The 18121-nt window shown below is 37.5% G+C and overlaps 1 protein-coding gene across 2 annotated transcripts in view; it reads left to right on the forward strand.

Moving 5' to 3' along the window:
* Positions 1-15742: 15742 nt before the first annotated feature.
* LOC106091630 (ubiquitin-like modifier-activating enzyme 1) overlaps positions 15743-18121 on the forward strand; it is a 31015-nt gene continuing 28636 nt past the window's right edge. Inside the window, exons 1-2 of one of the 2 annotated variants that reach the window (XM_013258212.2) lie at positions 15743-15917; positions 16212-17200. In XM_013258212.2, coding sequence (XP_013113666.2) covers positions 16496-17200 — 705 coding nt within the window. In that variant the 5' untranslated portion in view covers positions 15743-15917; positions 16212-16495. Of the gene's footprint in view, positions 15918-15968; positions 17201-18121 lie in introns of those variants that run through there. The other variant, XM_013258213.2, reaches the window with a different exon arrangement.

Below are 18121 nucleotides of genomic sequence, written 5' to 3' on the forward strand. Positions count from 1 at the left end.
ACGCCTAAAATAGGGAATTTTCTTTATTAATATATAGCAAATGACTCAATGGTTGTTTAGAAGTTTAGAAAATTTTTAAGGAATTTACTCAAAAGTTTAAAATTTTTAATTTAATACCAGCAGACAGTGTTTGCTGATATCAGCAGACAAATTTTTCTAGGTATACAGGGTGGCGTCGATTATCCGGGATGATCGGGATTGCAAGCGATCCGGATAATCGATTTTCTCGGTTAGAAGAGTTTAAGTTTTTACTCGTTTTTGCATAGATACCTATTTTTATACCCACCACCGTAGGATAGGGGGTATATTCATTCCTTTTGCAACATATCGAAATATCAATTTCCGACCCTACAAAGCTCCCAATATCCAAGCTTAATATGGTTGAGGTTGGACTATATTTAGATATAGCTGCCATATAGACCGATCTGCTGATAAAGGGTCTGAAGCCAATAAAAGCTTTATTTTTTATCCGATTTCACTGAAATTTGAAACAGTGGTTATTTTAAGGTCTCCCGACATCCGTCCCAAATATGGTTTGGATCGGACTATATTGAGATATCACTGTCATTTAGACCGATATGCCGATGAAGGGTCGGAAACTAATAAAAGCTTTATTTATTTCCCAATTTTGTTGAAATTTGAGTTTGGGTGCCTAATTTATCCCATTTTCACCGGAATGTGACGAAAGGAGATTTACATATATACCTGAGATGGTGGGTATCCAAAGTTCGGCCCGGCCGAACTTAATGCCTTCTTACTTGTTTTTATTTAATATGCACACTTAGAAAATATCATACCTATATAAAGTTATTTTAAAGTGGTTTATCCTTTTTCTTTAAACTTTTGTTTCATCACTCTATGCGCAATATTTTAATATTTTGTCTTTGCCATTCAATAAATCATAAACTCTTTGCTTTCCAATACCATATTTATGTGATAATATTTTGAACTGAAACCTTTTTTGGAATATTCGTTGACCTAGGCCAAAACAGAATGAGCGCGTTGAGCTTTGTTTTTTAGCGTCGCGATGCAAAAATGCAACTCTTCACACAAATTCCACAAAAGCAACGCAGAAAAGGTAAAAAAATTTAATTTTAACGCTTGCCACACTTACTGCCAAAAATTACTTATCTTTTGCGAATAGATTTTTTGAAATTTGTTTGCAAAGTTGCATTTTTCAACACGACATTCCTCAATGCGCACATTCCGTTTAGGCCTTTAGTGTTGCAAACACATAAAAGCAACATCACAGGTTATTCCCCTAGTTCGCTTTAAACACATGTTGGAGTTAGCGACGCTAACACAATATAGACTCGTGTTTTGCAATCCCGCATAATCGAGGTACTCAGGTTAATCAAATCAAATAAAAAATTGTTTTTCTTTCGTAATCGATCTCGTATAATTGATGTTCCCGGTTAATCGAGTCTCGGATAACCGAAGCCACACTGTACTTTATATGGTAAGCTTTCTTACGTGACGATGGAAGGCCATATGTTCTATAGAATACGTAGACTACTACTAGGTAGCTCATTAGATAAGATACCATTCCCATTATATACAAAATTAAGGGGACTCGAATTAAGAGACAACCTTATACACACAACAGGTCTGTTCGCGTACTTTTCCAGTAAAAATTTTCAGGAGAGTAAGGACAGCCTTTAGTTTTTTTTGCTATTTATTTGAATAAAACAGCTGGCTTTCAAACACCATCGATGCTGCAAATTGCTGCTGGGAAAAAACCTCCAGCAGAAATTTCCAAACTCTCTATTACCAAACATTTGCTTGCTCTCACACACTCTTCTGCTGCCAAATAAAGTACGCGAATGACTTTGAGTTACAATTTGTGCAAATTTGCACAAGTTTTGAGTACACGAATACACCCAATGCCCATGGATTTTATGACTTAAACAAATGGATAAACATTATTAACGCCACCTAATTAACAACAAATCCTTAATAAAATAGGTTAGAAGAATTAATTCGTTGTGATCAATTTGAAATTCTATTTAATCAAATTGTTTCTTACTATTGTTGTCCAGTCACGAAGAAGACAATTATTTAATGGATTATTATTTACACGCCTTCTGTGAGTCGGCCATAATTTAATTGTGGCAGTGTTTACATTGAGGTGCGTTACTTTTGGAAATGGACGCTGCATTTCCGCTTTTGGACAATTATAAGTGCAATTATAGGCTTTTGTACAAACATACATACATATGTACCCAAATATCTTTGTCACTTGTATATCACACGTACGTACACTTGCCAATACTAAATACCATCCCCTAACACTACAAACATAAATATATACAGTGCTGGACAAAATTGAAGTAATATTGTAAACATGGCTTATGTTCATGGTGTGACAAATAATCTGGGAACCTGGAGACTGAAAATTTTATTTCCATTCACAGCTTTTAAAATCATTAAAATTCTCTTCTTTAAATTCGACCGAATACATATATCTACCCCATTCGGTTTGTGTTAATCTTATACATTTTACGATGACAATGTACTGTAAGCATCGGTCGTTAAAATCGTGCATATTTTAAAACTGAAATTCTAAAAACTAAAATAAATAATACATGGGACCCTTCAAAATAAAAATGTCAAAAGACACACAAAACACCATTACTCTAAGTTAAAGTTTTTATCCTCGGTCTAAGGTTTTCAGTAATGATAACAGATCCTACTTTTATACCCTCCCATACGATGGGGGTATACTAATTTCGCCATTCCTTTTGTAACACATCAAAATATTGATCTGAGACCCAACGAAGTATATATTGGGTTGCCCAAAAAGTAATTGCGGATTTTTTATATAGTCGGCGTTGACAAATTTTTTCACAGCTTGTGACTCTGTAATTGCAATTTTTCTTCTGTCAGTTATCAGCTGTTACTTTTAGCTTGCTTTAGAAAAAAAGTGTAAAAAAGTATATTTTATTAAAGTTCATTCTAAGTTTTATTAAAAATGCATTTACTTTCTTTTAAAAAATCCGCAATTACTTTTTGGGAAACCCAATATATTTTTGATCGTCTAGACATTTCAAGTCGATTGTCGGTCCGTCTGTCAAATGCACGCTTACTTTCGAAGGAGTAAGGCACTTGAAATTTTAGCCTAAACTTCCTACTAGTGTAGTTCGTTTGGGATTGCAAATGGGTCATATCGGTCCATTTTATTTTTGGATAAAGCTGCTATATAAACCGAACTCAGATCTTGACTTTTTGAGCCTTTAGATATTGCAATTACGACTCAATTTAGCTGATATCTTGCGCATTGTGTTTTGTTTTGATTTCCAACAACTATGCTTAGGTTTGCGCCGTCTAAAGGCTCAAAAAGTCACATTGGGCGACTGGTTTATATGGGAGATATATCACGTTATGAACCGACCATACTTGGCGCAGTTGTTGGGAATTGAAACAAAATATATTGTGCAAAATTAAAGCCAAATCAGATAAGAATTGCGCCCTCTAGAGGGTTAAGAAGTCAAGGGGTGACGCCTCAGTGTACAACTAAAGCTGGCAAACTATCGATAATCGCAACATTCGATTTTTTTTCAATAACAAATATCGATAGTATCGATACTATCGTTAATTTCCCACCACCTATATTTCAGACGAAAATAAGAAGCAAAAATTAGGAGATCGATCGTGGTATGTAACTCCAGCTTTAGAGTTGGTTAACTTATTCCGTCAGATGCGTGCGTGCTTTTGTTGTGTAACTCACACAATACAAACCAACCTATTTTAATTTTTTCTGACATGCAAGTACTGCGCGAGGTACATATGTAACTCCACCTTTAAGGCCTTAACAGAATAAGCTCGTTGAGGAGTATCGCGTGGAAAAATGCTACATTTTTGAGTACGCTAACACTTTAATTGGTGATTTCTGCGTTATGTTGCCATATCTTCTAAATTACCTTGTAAGTGCACAAGGTCAAAACTAATTTTTTTGAAGGAGGTTTCATGACATAATTACCAGGTAGTGTACCGTAAACAGCTGAGTACAATTTTTTCTCGCGAGTGTACTATCTGTCAACAAGTTTGGGTTGTGTATGAGTATTATAGTTGAGAACCATAACACACACAAACAACGAAAAATGGCGCGAACTAGTACATACACAAAATCAGGATTACACTAATCACTGATTTTGACAGATAGTGCACTCAATATTTTGTTATTGTGCACTACCTGGAAATGAATATATCTTAGGAGGTTTATCCCCACGATAAATTAATGTTCCAGTTAGCTCACACGAACTTAATTTTTTCTAACAGAAACTCGATATTGGGTATTTGAGTTTGAAAAATAAAAGTGCCGACTACTGGTACATGCCGATCTTAGGAGCACTTACCCTACAACTCTTGAATTATCAGCTATTGGAAAAATGTACTGTTCGTGAAGTAGCGTTCGTCACATAGGGTTCACGCCTTTAGACAAAAAATTCTAAAATTTTTGTTAAAACACAGAATTAAAATTGTGGTTTGTTTGACTTTAAATCCTAGAAAAGGATTTTGAGGTTAACTACGCAAATGACCTAAATATGCACTAAAGGCCAAAACAGAATGACGTTGAGGTTTGGTTTTGGGCGACGCGTTGCAAAAATGTAACTCTGCATACAAATTCATCAAAAGCAACGCGGAAGAGTTAAACAATTTTCAACTTTGACGCTTGATAGCGAGCGTCATTCTGTGTTGCCACACGTGAAGTAGAGTTTTTGGTTGTCAAAGTTAAAATAGTTTAACTTTTGCGAGTTGTTTTGTAAACATTTGTTTGTAGAGTTGCATTTTTCAACGCGACGCTCCTCAAAGCGTTTAACCTCGAAAGACACTTCCATTTTATGTAGCGGCGTCACACAACTTTGTGACCATTTTTTTACAATATTTGGGAAAACATTTTTTATACTCACCACCATAGGATAGATGGTATATTCATTTAGTCATTCCGTTTTCAACGCATCGAAATATCAATTTCCGACCCTACAAAGTATATACATTTCGGATCGTCGTAAAATTTTAAGACGATTTAACCATGTCCGTGTGTCTATCCGTCCGTCTGTTGTAATCATCCTAAAACCTGCAAAAATTGAGATATTGAGCTGAAATTAGACACAGATACGTCTTTTGATGCATGCTGGTTAAGTTCTTGAACGGGCCAAATCGGACCATATTTGGATACATAGCTGCTATAAGGATCGATTTAGCCGATAAAGGGTCTAATGCCCTTAAATGCTTTAATTTTTATCCGATTTCTGTGAAATTTGAAACAGTGAGTAGTTTGAAGCCTCCCAACATCTGACCCAAATATGGTTCAAGTCGGACTATATTTAGATATAGCTCCCATATAGACCGATCTGCCGAAAAAGGGCCTGAAGTCCATAAAAGCTTTATTTTTTATCCTATTTCATGGAAATTTGAAACAGTGAGTTGTTTCAGATCGAACTATATTTAGATATAGCTGCTATATAGACCGATCTGCCGTTTAAGGGTCTGGAACCCATAAAAGCTGCATTTATTACCCAATTTCTCTGACATTTGAATCAGTGAGTTGTTTTAAGCCACCCGCCATCTGACCCAAATATGGTAAAAATCCGACAGTATTTAAATATAGTTGTCATATAGACCAATATGCCGATAAAGGGTCTGAAGCTCATAAAAGCTTTTTTCTTACCCGATTTCGTTGAAATTTGAAATAGTGAGTTTTTTTCTGCCTCCCGATCTTCCAATTTAGGATCTTGATCCATTAAAAAGCAAATTTATTGTCTAAAAATGTTACTTGTATGAGTTCTCGGGACCTGAATAAAATATGATCGAGACCAGAGCCTATTAAGTTATAACTACGGCGAAGCCTTCAAACAATTTTTCAGCGGCGGTTTCCCCTCCTATTGCTGGAAACGTTTGTGAGGTACTATGCCATGTAAAACTTCTCTCCAAAGAGGTGTCGTACCGCGGCACGCCCTACGGATTCGGCTATAAAAAGGATGTTCCTTATCATTGAGCTTAAGCTTGAATCGGACATCACTCATTGATACGTGAGAAGTTTGCCCCTGTTCCTTAGTGGAATGTTCATGGGCAAAATTTGCATTTGCATAGTAGTGGAGTTATAATAAAATGGGGGCATTATTATATCCTTGTTTAATTTGGTTCAGATTGGTCTACATTAGGTTATAGATGCCATATGGAACGATATCTCGATTTAAAGTCTTGGCCCTATAAAAAGCGCATTTATTATCCGATTTCGTTGAAATTTGACGCAGTGACTTATGTTAGGTTTTTCGAGGTCCGTGTCCTATATAGATCAGATCGGTTTATATTTGGATATAGCTGCCAAAAAGACCAATATTTTGTCCTAAAAAATTGACCAGTGACTTATATTTATTAGACCACTCAATGTCCGTGCCGAATTTGAGTGAATAAGTTATCCAATTTTCACCGGATTGTGACGAAAGTGGGTTTACATATATACCCGAGGTGGTGGGTATCCAAAGTTCAGCCCGGCCGAACTTTATGCCTTTTTACTTGTTTTCTTTCGAAATTATTTGCAATCCCTTAATTTACTATAAGTATATTTAAGAAATTTTTCTTCACATCACAAATAAAATCATATATTTTATTTAAAAATTGAGTAAGCATTCGTCACGCAGGATTCACCCATATGTTTCCTATTATTAATTTAGGTGAAATCATGTTCTTCATATCGTATTGCAGGTTTGTCCGACACTGTATGTATAAGAAGTAGACAAATTATCTACATTTCTGACACATGCACAAAAGAAATGATTTGATTAATATTTGATACGATTAAGAATGTTTTTCCTACATCAAGGACTGTGACACATCTAAACAAAGGAACAAAGGTGAGGTTTTGTAGCGGCTCTGCTATACCACTGTCACATGCTAAAATTAGGGTCAATACTATGTTTACTATACGGGGGTGGATTAAAATATGTAAGAACAATGAAAAAAGTACTATGTTAGGTTAGGAGCAATAAAGTAACCGTTGAGTGGTTCGGACGTGTTTTCACATCGCTCCTCAAGCGAAACATATTTGTATCTCAGAATAGGAACTACCTATTACGCAAAAATTTTTAAGCCTTTCAGGCTCAAAATGGACTCCTTTAAGTAAAGGTGGTGTTTCCGATTCAGATAGCGACAGTGCCAATGAAACAGTAATCATAGCCGAAACGAGAAATGAGCCCAGCGGGATGTTGGCAGTAGTGAGTGAGGGCTTCGCTAAGCTCATGTATGCACCGGAAGCGCAATCGGGCGAAAGAGCATGATGCTGGTAGTGATAGAACTGACATTCCAAATACTTCTACGGCTAAAACGTTGAAAAAGAAAAAGAGCTTCCCGCGTTCAAGTACCCTGGGAGACCAAGCCAGCCCAAGAAACTCCAGACACTGTACTATGGAGGGAAACAAAGTCGGAACAGGAGTGAAGGAATCGCGCACGGCCCCTGAGTCTTCATGGAGAACTGTGACTTTTAATACGACGCCACATCCATCACGAAGGGGAAATATGCTGAAAAAAGTGAACAGCAGCACTTTTACGCCATGAAGCACAAAAGAGAAGAGCTGATATGTGCAGTAATCGATATCAGCAGAGCTTCCGGCAGGATTTCACCATATCATCGCTCGATTTGGTTAATGAGCGGATTTTGGAGCATATGTTGAACTCTGAAATGGGTCCAATTGCAAATTTTGCCCATGAACATTCCACTAAGGAACAGGGGCAACTTCTCACACATCAATGAGTGCAGTCCGATTCAAGTTTAAGCTCAACGATAAGTATGGTGGAAATCGGTCCTTAACCTGATATAGCTGTCATATAAACCGATCTAGGATCTTGACTTCTTGAGCCTCTAGAAGGCGTAATTATTATCCAATTTGGCTGAAATTTTGACAACGGCTTCTCCCATAACCTCCATCGTACGTTTCAAATGCGGTCAAAATCGGTCTATAGCCTGATACAGCTCCCATATAAACCGATCTCCCTATTTTACTTCTTGAGCCTCTAGAGAGCGCAATTCCCATCCCATTTGGCTGAAATTTGGCTTGACGTGTTTTGTTATGACTTTTAACAACTGTACTAAGTATGGTTCAAATCGGTCCATAACTTGATATAGCTGTCATATAAACCGTTCTGGGATTTTGACTTCTTGAGCCTCTAGAAGACCCAATTCATCTGATTTGGCTGAAATTTTGTGCAACGGTTTCTTCCATGACCTTCGACATACGTGTCAAATATGGTCTGAATCGGTCTATAGCCTGAAATAGCATCGGTCTATAGCCTGAAACATCACAACAGAGATACTGGGAATAGAACTCGACAAATTTGATCCATGGTGGAGGGTATATAAGATTCGGCCCGGCCGAACGCATTCGAACCCAGGCATTTAGCGTCATAGGCGGACATGCTAACCTCTGCGCTACGGTGGCCTCCAAGTGGGTCTATCCATACAAACAATGAGCTGCGAGTATGGAGGGGATAACTTAATGCAGCGCCTCGTTAAAAGTATCCACGTGCCTGGAAGGGCGCAATGCTTGTGAGAAAGATGGACATTCCCCAGCTCAATAAGGCGACGGTCTTCATCAAGGGGTTGGAATAGCAAGTTCGCGACGGTAAGCATGGTGAGAGGCATGAGCAAGCAAAACCAAAGTTAGGTCGCGAAGAAATGGGAGGTCTTGTTCAGGGAGGAGGAGGAAGAAGTAACTCACCTTGTTTTGGGCCTTGGACAAGTTTGGCCAAGACTAAAGGCACGGCGTTCAACGGGATCTATGTAGTCTTTTACAAGATTGGAAAGACTAGGATAGAAAAAGATCTTCATATTGAGACATCACGCAGAGCAATAACAGGCGACTCAATACCGTCCAAAGATCGGGGGGCCGACGACGAGACCATCACCGACTTTCTCAATATAGGGAAGACTATGACAAGCAAATATCCTAATATTAAATTATGAGAAAGTGCAGGGACAAGAGACTAAGGATTGGAAACTCGAAACTTTATGAAGTGCAGTAACAGTGCAACCTAACAAAGATGGGGCCGACGAGGTCCACACACGTTCAGATGGGGAAAATCAGCAAGGGCAAGATTCATATTGCCTTAATTCAGGAGCCGGAACAAAATTTCTGGACCGATCAACTACCAATTATTCTATGCTAACGCGGGAATTCGGCCATGGACCTACTTTATATGACATAAAAATTTCAACTATATATTTTCCCCAGAGTTGCCAACGTTGGATACAACAGTGCTAAGACAGGGAGGCATCCTTCCATCACTTTATCTTTCTTTCGGTTCTCCGACACATCCTGCCACGACGGAGCTGCAACAACTGTTGAGAAAGGCCAATCAAACACGAAATGAGGTACTAATAGATTGCGATGCTGACTATCACCACATTACGTGGGATAGTACCAACATAAATAAACGAGGCAAGCCCTGACAGAATTCTTTAATACTAACGACCTAATTACATTTAATATTGGTTGGGAGGAGGTTTTTGATGTAACGATATGTGCGGAAAATCTATTCGATGAGGTTCAGGATTGGAGAGTCGCCTTCTCTGAAAGCTTCCGGAATAAGTTGAAAACCAACTGGATACCATTTTTCCAAATGGTATCTGTTGGAAGAAGAAGAAGACGAAGACTTGGGCAAGATAATTTAGGTTGTCCAAGCATAGAATACATTGACTATAATGTCAACAGGAATACGACTGGAATAGTGAGGTCTTTTGGAGATATTCCTTCTCTTTGAGAAGGAAAATCAACCCAAGAAAAACTCTGGATGACCAGGGAGATTCGCAACATTGGGAAAGAGGTCCGCAGACTTTATAACAGATCACGTCTTAAAAAAGCAGAAGTTTATTCGGGTGTGTATAACACTGGAAGATTTTCTGCGAACAGGTCGATAGCGCTAATGACGCCGCTAAGAGGAAAACGTTTCTCTCAAAAACCCATGTCCAAACTGAAACTTTTGTAGACGAAGTGAGAACAGAGACAACGGAGGACATGAGTCTTTTGATGAAAACGCATTTTTCACAGAATACTTCGAGACTCACGGAGACACTGGAATCTTGGAATAATGAGGTTGATAGGCTTATCATAACAGAATTTATGATGGTAAAGGAAGCCTTGAGAAGATTCAAACCATTTAAGTCACCTGGACCTGATGGAATATTTCAGCCGTTACTACAAAATGGGCACCATATAGTCCGAAAGAATGGCAGGAGGCAAAGGTGGTATTTATACCCAATGGCGAAGAACTGCAACATAAAGACCATACAACAGGTTCAAAGAACATGTTGTCTTGGCATAGGAGGAGCGATTAGGACCACGCCCACTGGGGCACTGGAGACTATTCTAGATATCCGACCCATAGACATAATGATTAAATGTGCGGAGAATGGATCGCGGTATAATCGAGACGACGACAGGAAACCTGGAAGGAATGGACGAGGTTCCCGATCGGATATCTGAGACGATACTTGATGTCAAATACGACGCATTGCTACACCGACACCGACATGAACCGACTTAGCGGCGTGGTATGGAAAACAATTAGGGATTTTTTTAGTAGCATAGAATTTCTCTCTTTTTTATTTTTCGAGGTTACTTTTTAGTATTTAGAGCGCACAACGAGCTGATGACTGGCTAAGGTGCTTGTCCATATTTGTATGGGCGATATTCACACCCTCTTTTTTAGATAACCTAACCTATGAGCGATAGGTACATACATATGTGGTTTTAAATGTATAAAATTCGATCAGATGACCAAATTTAATTTTTAATTATACGAATTTAATTGTTATTTAACAGAATAAATTGTGTATTGACCAAGATTATATTGTGTTCCCTTTCACACATAAGAAATGCGAAAAGAAGTCCGAATGAGTCAAATACAAATACATAATTACCAGGTAGTGTACTCTAAACAAGTGAGTACAATTTTTTCTCGCAAAGTGCACTAACTTTCAACGAGTTTTTGTTGTGTGTGTATTATAGTTAAGAACCATAACACACACTAATACCGAAAAATTGCGCAAACTAGTAACATCTGAGTATGTTACCAATCCTCGCAATTCAGAGTTGCACTAATCCCAGATTTTGACAGATAGTGCATTCAATATTTTGTTGTTGGGCAACTGCCACTACCTGAATGAATATATCTTGAATCAAAGATATGTCTAGTTTCTATCACAGACAGACACAGTGTCGTGGCTAGACAAAAAAAAATATATAAAGAAAATTAAAATGTGTTTTTTATCTCTCCATAAAAAGTATTTGTTTTTGTTCTAATTTTAAAGTTAAACAACTTTATTGTGAAAAATTTTGAGCTAAAATAGCGTAATGCAGAGAAATGACGTTTGTAAAGAAAAAGAATGGATAAATGCCAAACGAAACAAATTGGAGGACATTGTAGAATGTTAACATGGCGTTTACAAATACATATTATTAATACTATCATATTTTAATATTTTATTTTTTTCATATTTAGATTATATTGACTTGGGAGCTGTGGATGGAAGATAACACACATGGATCTAAGTTTCGTGGCATTCCACGCAAAATGCTAAGATTGGTATTACTATCGATTCATTTTAAATATTTAAATTATATTGTTTATAACATTCTGTACAGACGTTGTCGCCGACAACGATGCGAGGCTCAACATGGAATCGACAATTTTTCTTTTTATTTAGAAACCTAAGACCATTAAGAAAAATATAAATATTGGGTTGCCCAAAAAATAATTGCGGATTTTTTAAAAAAAAGTAAATGCATTTTTAGTAGAACTTGGAATGAACTTTAATCAAATATACTTTGCGGCAAATATAATTGCGGATTTTTCATATAATCGGCGTTGACAAATTTTTTCACAGCTTGTGACTCTGTAATTGCATTTTTTCTTCTGTCAGTTATCAGCTGTTACTCTTAGCTTGCTTTAGAAAAAAAGTGTAAAAAAAGTATATTTGATCAAAGTTCATTCTAAGTTTTATTAAAAATGCATTTACTTTCTTTTAAAAAATCCGCAATTACTTTTTGGGCAACCCAATAATTGAATGTACATATTTCTTAATTGAATATAGTTTTTAACATGACATAATTACTAGGTAGGGTACCGTATACAGCAGAGTAACATTTTTTCTCGCGAAGTGCAATATCTTTCAACATATTTTGGGTGTGTGTGTGTGTGTGTATTAAAGTTGAGAACTATAACTCACACAAACAACGAAAAATGGCGTGAGCTATTGTAGTAACATACTGAAAATCAGAGTTGCACTAATCACTAATTTTGACAGATAGTGCACTCTATATTTTGTTGTTGGGCAACTAACACCACCTGTAAATAAATATATATTGACATAATTACTAGGTAGGGTACCGTATACAGCAGAGTAACATTTTTTCTCGCGAAGTGCAATATCTTTCAACATATTTTGGGTGTGTGTGTGTGTGTGTATTAAAGTTGAGAACTATAACTCACACAAACAACGAAAAATGGCGTGAGCTATTGTAGTAACATACTGAAAATCAGAGTTGCACTAATCACTAATTTTGACAGATAGTGCACTCTATATTTTGTTGTTGGGCAACTAACACCACCTGTAAATAAATATATATTGGTTTTTAATTTTTTTTGTGTATCGAGGCCACCGTAGCGCAGAGGTTAGAACGCTGCCTATTACGCTAAACGCCTGGGTTGGGATCATAACGACAAAAACGAAAAACATTTTCAGCGGTGGTTATCCCCTCCTAAAGGCCAAAACAGAATAAGTGCTATACCAAATGGTACATTACCTTAAAAATGAGTTGATATTTGGTTATGGGCGTCGCGTTGCAAAAATTCAACTCTGTACACAAATTCCAAAAAAAAACCAACGCGTTAAAAGTTAAAAAAATGTTCAACTTTGACGCTTGAAAGCGAGCGTCGTTCTATGTTGCAACACGTTTTTGGTCGTCAAATTTAAAAATTGTTTTACTTTTGCGAATTGCTTTTTTAACATTTGTTTGCAGAGTTGCATTTTTCAACGCGACGCTACTTTTATGTATCGAGCGTCACACAACTTTGTGACCATTTTTTTACAATACAAATACAAATATTGCCCATGAACAATCCACTAAGGAACAGAGGCAAACTTCTCACATATCAATGAGTGCAGTCCGATTCAAGTTAAAGCTCAATGATAAGGGACCTCCTTTTTATAGCCGAGTCCGAACGGCGTGCCGCAGTGCGACACCACTTTGGAGAGAAGTTTTACATAGCATAGTACCTCACAAATTTTACCATCATTAGGAGGGAAAAACCACCAATGATGATCTTACTAGTATTCGAACACAGACATTCAGCGTCATAGGAGGACGCATTTTATTCGAAACGCACAACGAAAGATTTTGTTTGCCTCATATCTTGCAAACCTTGTCATATCTATTTAAGAGGAACCTCAACTGATAACAAACCATGTAAGTAGAAGACTTCGAAAATATAGGCACAACTTTTTTTTTCGTTTTGCGTTTTCGAAAACCGGAACAGGCCTGATATTGAATTAAGGGATTTAAAATACATTCGAATAAAAAAAAAACATTTTTCCCAATTATTGTAAAAAAATTGCCACAAAGTTGTGTGAGGCACGCTACATAAAATCAGAGTTGCACTTATCACTGATTTTGACAGATAGTGCACCAAATATTTTGTTGTTTGGCAACTGCCACTACCTGTAAATGAATGTATCTTGGTTTGCAGCATCGTTTACAATATAATTTTAGGTCTGTTCGCGTACTTTTCCCGTAAAAATTTCCCAGTAAAAACTTGCAGGAGATTAAGAGCCATTTTACTCTCTTTACAAAATTGGCAAGCAAAAGTACGCGAACGACTTCCTGTGAAAAATTTGCAAAACAACAGCTGATTATTGTTTTTATTTGTTTGGAAAACATTTTTTTAAAACAAAAAATGCTGGCGATACTTGTGAGATATTTTCCTTAGATAAACGTTAATTTATTGACCCGAGAGTGAAAAGGCTAGAAGGGGAGCCATTCGTATGTCTGTTATCTCCGTTCCGCTGGACAGCGATCACAAATTGCCGTGCAATCCGATGGCAGCCGGTTGTACGTACCGCATTGGCCTGATTACGTCTTTCATTGGCCCGATGGAGTCTTTCAGTGTACAACACACTGCTACAAAAAAAAAAACAACAACCGTGCACGAAGCTACGAATGTTGTGCCAAGTCGCGCAAAGCGCTGGTTCCAAACTAAATCTCTACACGGATGCTGAAGAACCTTGATCTGTCTCGAGTCGATTACCTTACAACTGTCCTCAGCCTATCTGGAAGATGGGCAGTCTGGTCCCGCTTCTGAAACCTGAAAAGGAAACGAGCAAGGGGGAGTCGTGCAGACCGATCTCCCTTCTCGCATCAGTAGCCAAGACGCATGATGGACTACTCCTCCCGCTCCTCTCGTTGGACAATTTCCATTTGCCGAGCAGCAGCATGCATTTCGAATGCTGCATAGGACTACAACTGCTTAACATGCCATCACCGTATACAAAAGTACACTTGTTGTGCTGACAAAGATACCTTGGATTAACCATCTAAAGCTTTTGGATATTGTGGCTAGATAAATTGCTACGACCACTGATGTGAGGCTAAGGGAGTTTTCTATTTGGTCATGTGGCGGCTACAGACACTTTGTTATCATTGAAGATATCTGTATCCGTTCACATTTGGCAGACTAATTTGCACTATTTTTTCCAATCCAACTGTGCGTCACTTGTTTAACTGCGCAGCTAGACCCGAACACAGCTTTTATCATAAGTAAAGCAGAGTATTCTGTTGAGCTTTCGGAATTGTTGCGAACAACTTAAACAAAATATCATAGTTTTTTAAATAAAATAACAAGAATTTTTTTGCAATAACTCAATTTACAAAAACCAGCATTAATTATTTTTAAGTGCTCCTTTTAATGGCTGGTAATATGTTAATTTTTCACCGTCGAAACCCTTTTTTCACGACTACTTTTTTGAAACATTACGAAAAAACAACGATAAAATAACAATTTTATTAAATTTTTGCTATAAGTGATGAGAGAATGCCCTACTGAATGAAACAAGCAAGTTTTTCTGCTTTAAAATCTATTATCTAAAAAAGTAATCGGCGAAAAATATCGCGAAAAGCGATAGACATTTATTTCACATGTTTTTAGCTGAAACGTAGTATGCACCTCTGGCGAAATTTTCGTTATCATAAGTGATGCATTCGTTTTTTCTTTTGTATTTTATTTATTTGCAAAAGAAATATAAAACAATAAGTACAGATAAATTAGTCTTTTGGTATGAAATCAAAAACGAATGGTTACTTTAAAATTTTGGTGTTGTGTTCACTTTTCCTGCAATTTGTAGCTACCTCAACTTAACTTTAAAGTAGGAATCCAAAATATTTTAATTTGTAGATAAATTTCCTTGCAGAAAATATTAAAATTCTTTCGAAGAACCAGAAGCGAGTAAAACCGCTTATTCCGTTTTTTTTATTTGCCACTTTGCTGGCGTCTGCTTATTGTATTGCAGTGTGGCAACATTAGTTCTTCCATTTTGACTTAGTTGATGCGATAACAATACGTTGTAATGAGCAGTTTGTCTCGCTTACACCTAGGTGTATTTTGTTGTTGTTTCCTTTTGCATTTTGTTTTGTGCAAAAAGACAACATATAACAACAACTTAACGAATCAGCGTTTAATTCTGCCATTAACAACGCACAACGCCGGCGACACGAGGAAAGAGAAGTGAATTCTGTTCTGTGCTTGCTTGATTTTATTCTGAAGCAAGTAAGCAATCACCAAATAAATGTGCTTTTAATAAAGTGAATTTATAAACGTTGAGCAAAGCATTTTGTCAAGATATAAAGAAACGTAACACCCGAAAGGTAATACCGTCTTGAGGTTCATCTAAAGTGCACAATTTCCACCAATAACGAAAAGTTTGTAGAAAATAGTTTGTGAGCAGCAGACAGTATTCTTTGTGGGGAAAGAAGAAGCACAACAAATGTTTTAGTGCGAAACAGTGACAGAAACGAACTAAGAAACGCAAATCACAAATTGTGAAATATTCGAGTAGTTGTGACCAATTGTCTATTGCTAAGATCCCAAACGCTTGGGACATCATTTAAAAATAGACATATTATTAATCGATTTTTCTACATCTTTTTCTTCCACACTAGTTTGAAAAAAAGATAAACGTCTTTGTTTGAAAAGTTCGTAGCAATAAAACAGAAAGAAACGTGAGTGTAAATACAATCATAGCAGAGAATAGTGGTGTTTCAGCAGGGTTGTGTTGTGCGTGGAAAACTGCAACGACAACAAAAAACAACAAAGTGTAAGAAACGGCATACGCGTAACGACCGACCGGTTGCTTGTGGTACCTTAGCTCCTTTTTGCCAGCAGAGAAGGAGATTTCATGATAATAGTTCATAGTTGAACGTCAAGTTCATTTTGGTAACAACAGATGTCTTCTAGCCCCCAAGTTGTCGAGCAAGCAGCTTCCTCCTCCTCCACTCTTGAGCAGCCAGCAGCCAAGAAACGGAAGCTTGCATCAAATTCCTCACCAACCTCCTCCTCCAGCAGCCCCCTCAATAACAACAACATTAGTGGCAGCGGTGGTGACGGCAACGCTGTTGGTACAACAGCCGGAAGAGTAAAAGAGACGGGTGCTGAGACGTTCGTTTCATCGTCCTGCTCTGGTGTTTCGTTAAGTTGCGAAAACGCAGCCGGCTCAATCGTTTCAACAACGGGCGAGAGTAGTAGCAGCGGCGGCATTAGTACATCGTCAGCAGTGAATAAAGAAAGCAAAGTTATAAAAAGTGGTGACCAGAGAAATTCCTCCCCAGCGGTAGTGGACTCCAAATCAGCAAAACAACAAACAAACTCCAACAGCACCAACAACAGCAACTCTATAGTCTCTTCTACGACCAGCAATAACAACTCGTCGGGAATGGCTTCTATTTCTGGTGGTGGCTCATCCACTGGCGGTGACATCGATGAATCTTTGTACTCGCGCCAATTATATGTGCTGGGACATGATGCAATGCGTCGCATGGCCAGCTCGGACATCTTACTCTCCGGCCTAAATGGCTTGGGCCTGGAAATAGCCAAAAACGTCATTCTGGGTGGTGTAAAATCTATTACTCTACATGACACCGACAATTGCACGGTAAGTACTCGTCTCTATTTCGTCCAATGGTAACATACTACATTTAGTTCACACCTGGAATTTGATGGACGGACCGTTGTCCTTACTTGTGAGAAGTTGTGTTTTCATTTCGTCAGTGAAAATATTTGGAAAAATCGATTTTTCCTGTGTGTGCTCAATTAGTAGAGAATAGGAAAAAAATTGTTTGGTTAGGTTTTTTTTTTCTCCCTCCCATTTGTCATGGGTAATTATCTGTGAAGTACACTTTGTTTCCCCAATAGGTGAAAGGACGATGCAAATATTGTTTATAAACGGGCCCTTAGGCGTAGATGGTGAAGATTTTTATCTAAAATTTATGAATATTTTAATCAGGAAGTAAACAGGCCATATTAAGAAGAAAAAAAGTACCAATTGTTGTTGTGTCATTGTATTCCCCACACACTCATGTACATATATATACTTTTCTTCGTCTTGTTTCCCCCCATTTTTTTTGCATTACAAAATGAATGTATGAGTTTGTGTAGATGTGTGTTTTCATTTTCCATGGATTTGTGAAATGGAGTTGAGGTTTTCTCTTGTTTGCTGCGTGCCATCAAATGTTGCCATATTTATGAGTTTGTATTTCGTTCAGTTCTTATTGGCCGAATTTCGGTTGATCAGCGCGGCGGTATGGTAAGGCTGTTTCTTTGACTTGCTCTTTGTATGGGGAAACACCAATCACCAAGTCATTGTATTTATAAAATCATAAAGAAAATGTTTCAATCGTATAAATCGAATAAAACTCACCAAGATGGGTGACTCATGTATTTTTTTTTTTTTTCATTGCTCGAAAGGAGATATAACGACATGATGGTAGTACCTCTAATTGCAAATAACAAGTACATTGACACTTGTTTGTCGATGTTTACTGGAGCAATTTCATCAAATTATGAAATGTATATA

This window comes from Stomoxys calcitrans, chromosome 5 (genome assembly GCF_963082655.1).
Source record: "Stomoxys calcitrans chromosome 5, idStoCalc2.1, whole genome shotgun sequence".
NCBI lineage: Eukaryota > Metazoa > Arthropoda > Insecta > Diptera > Muscidae > Stomoxys > Stomoxys calcitrans.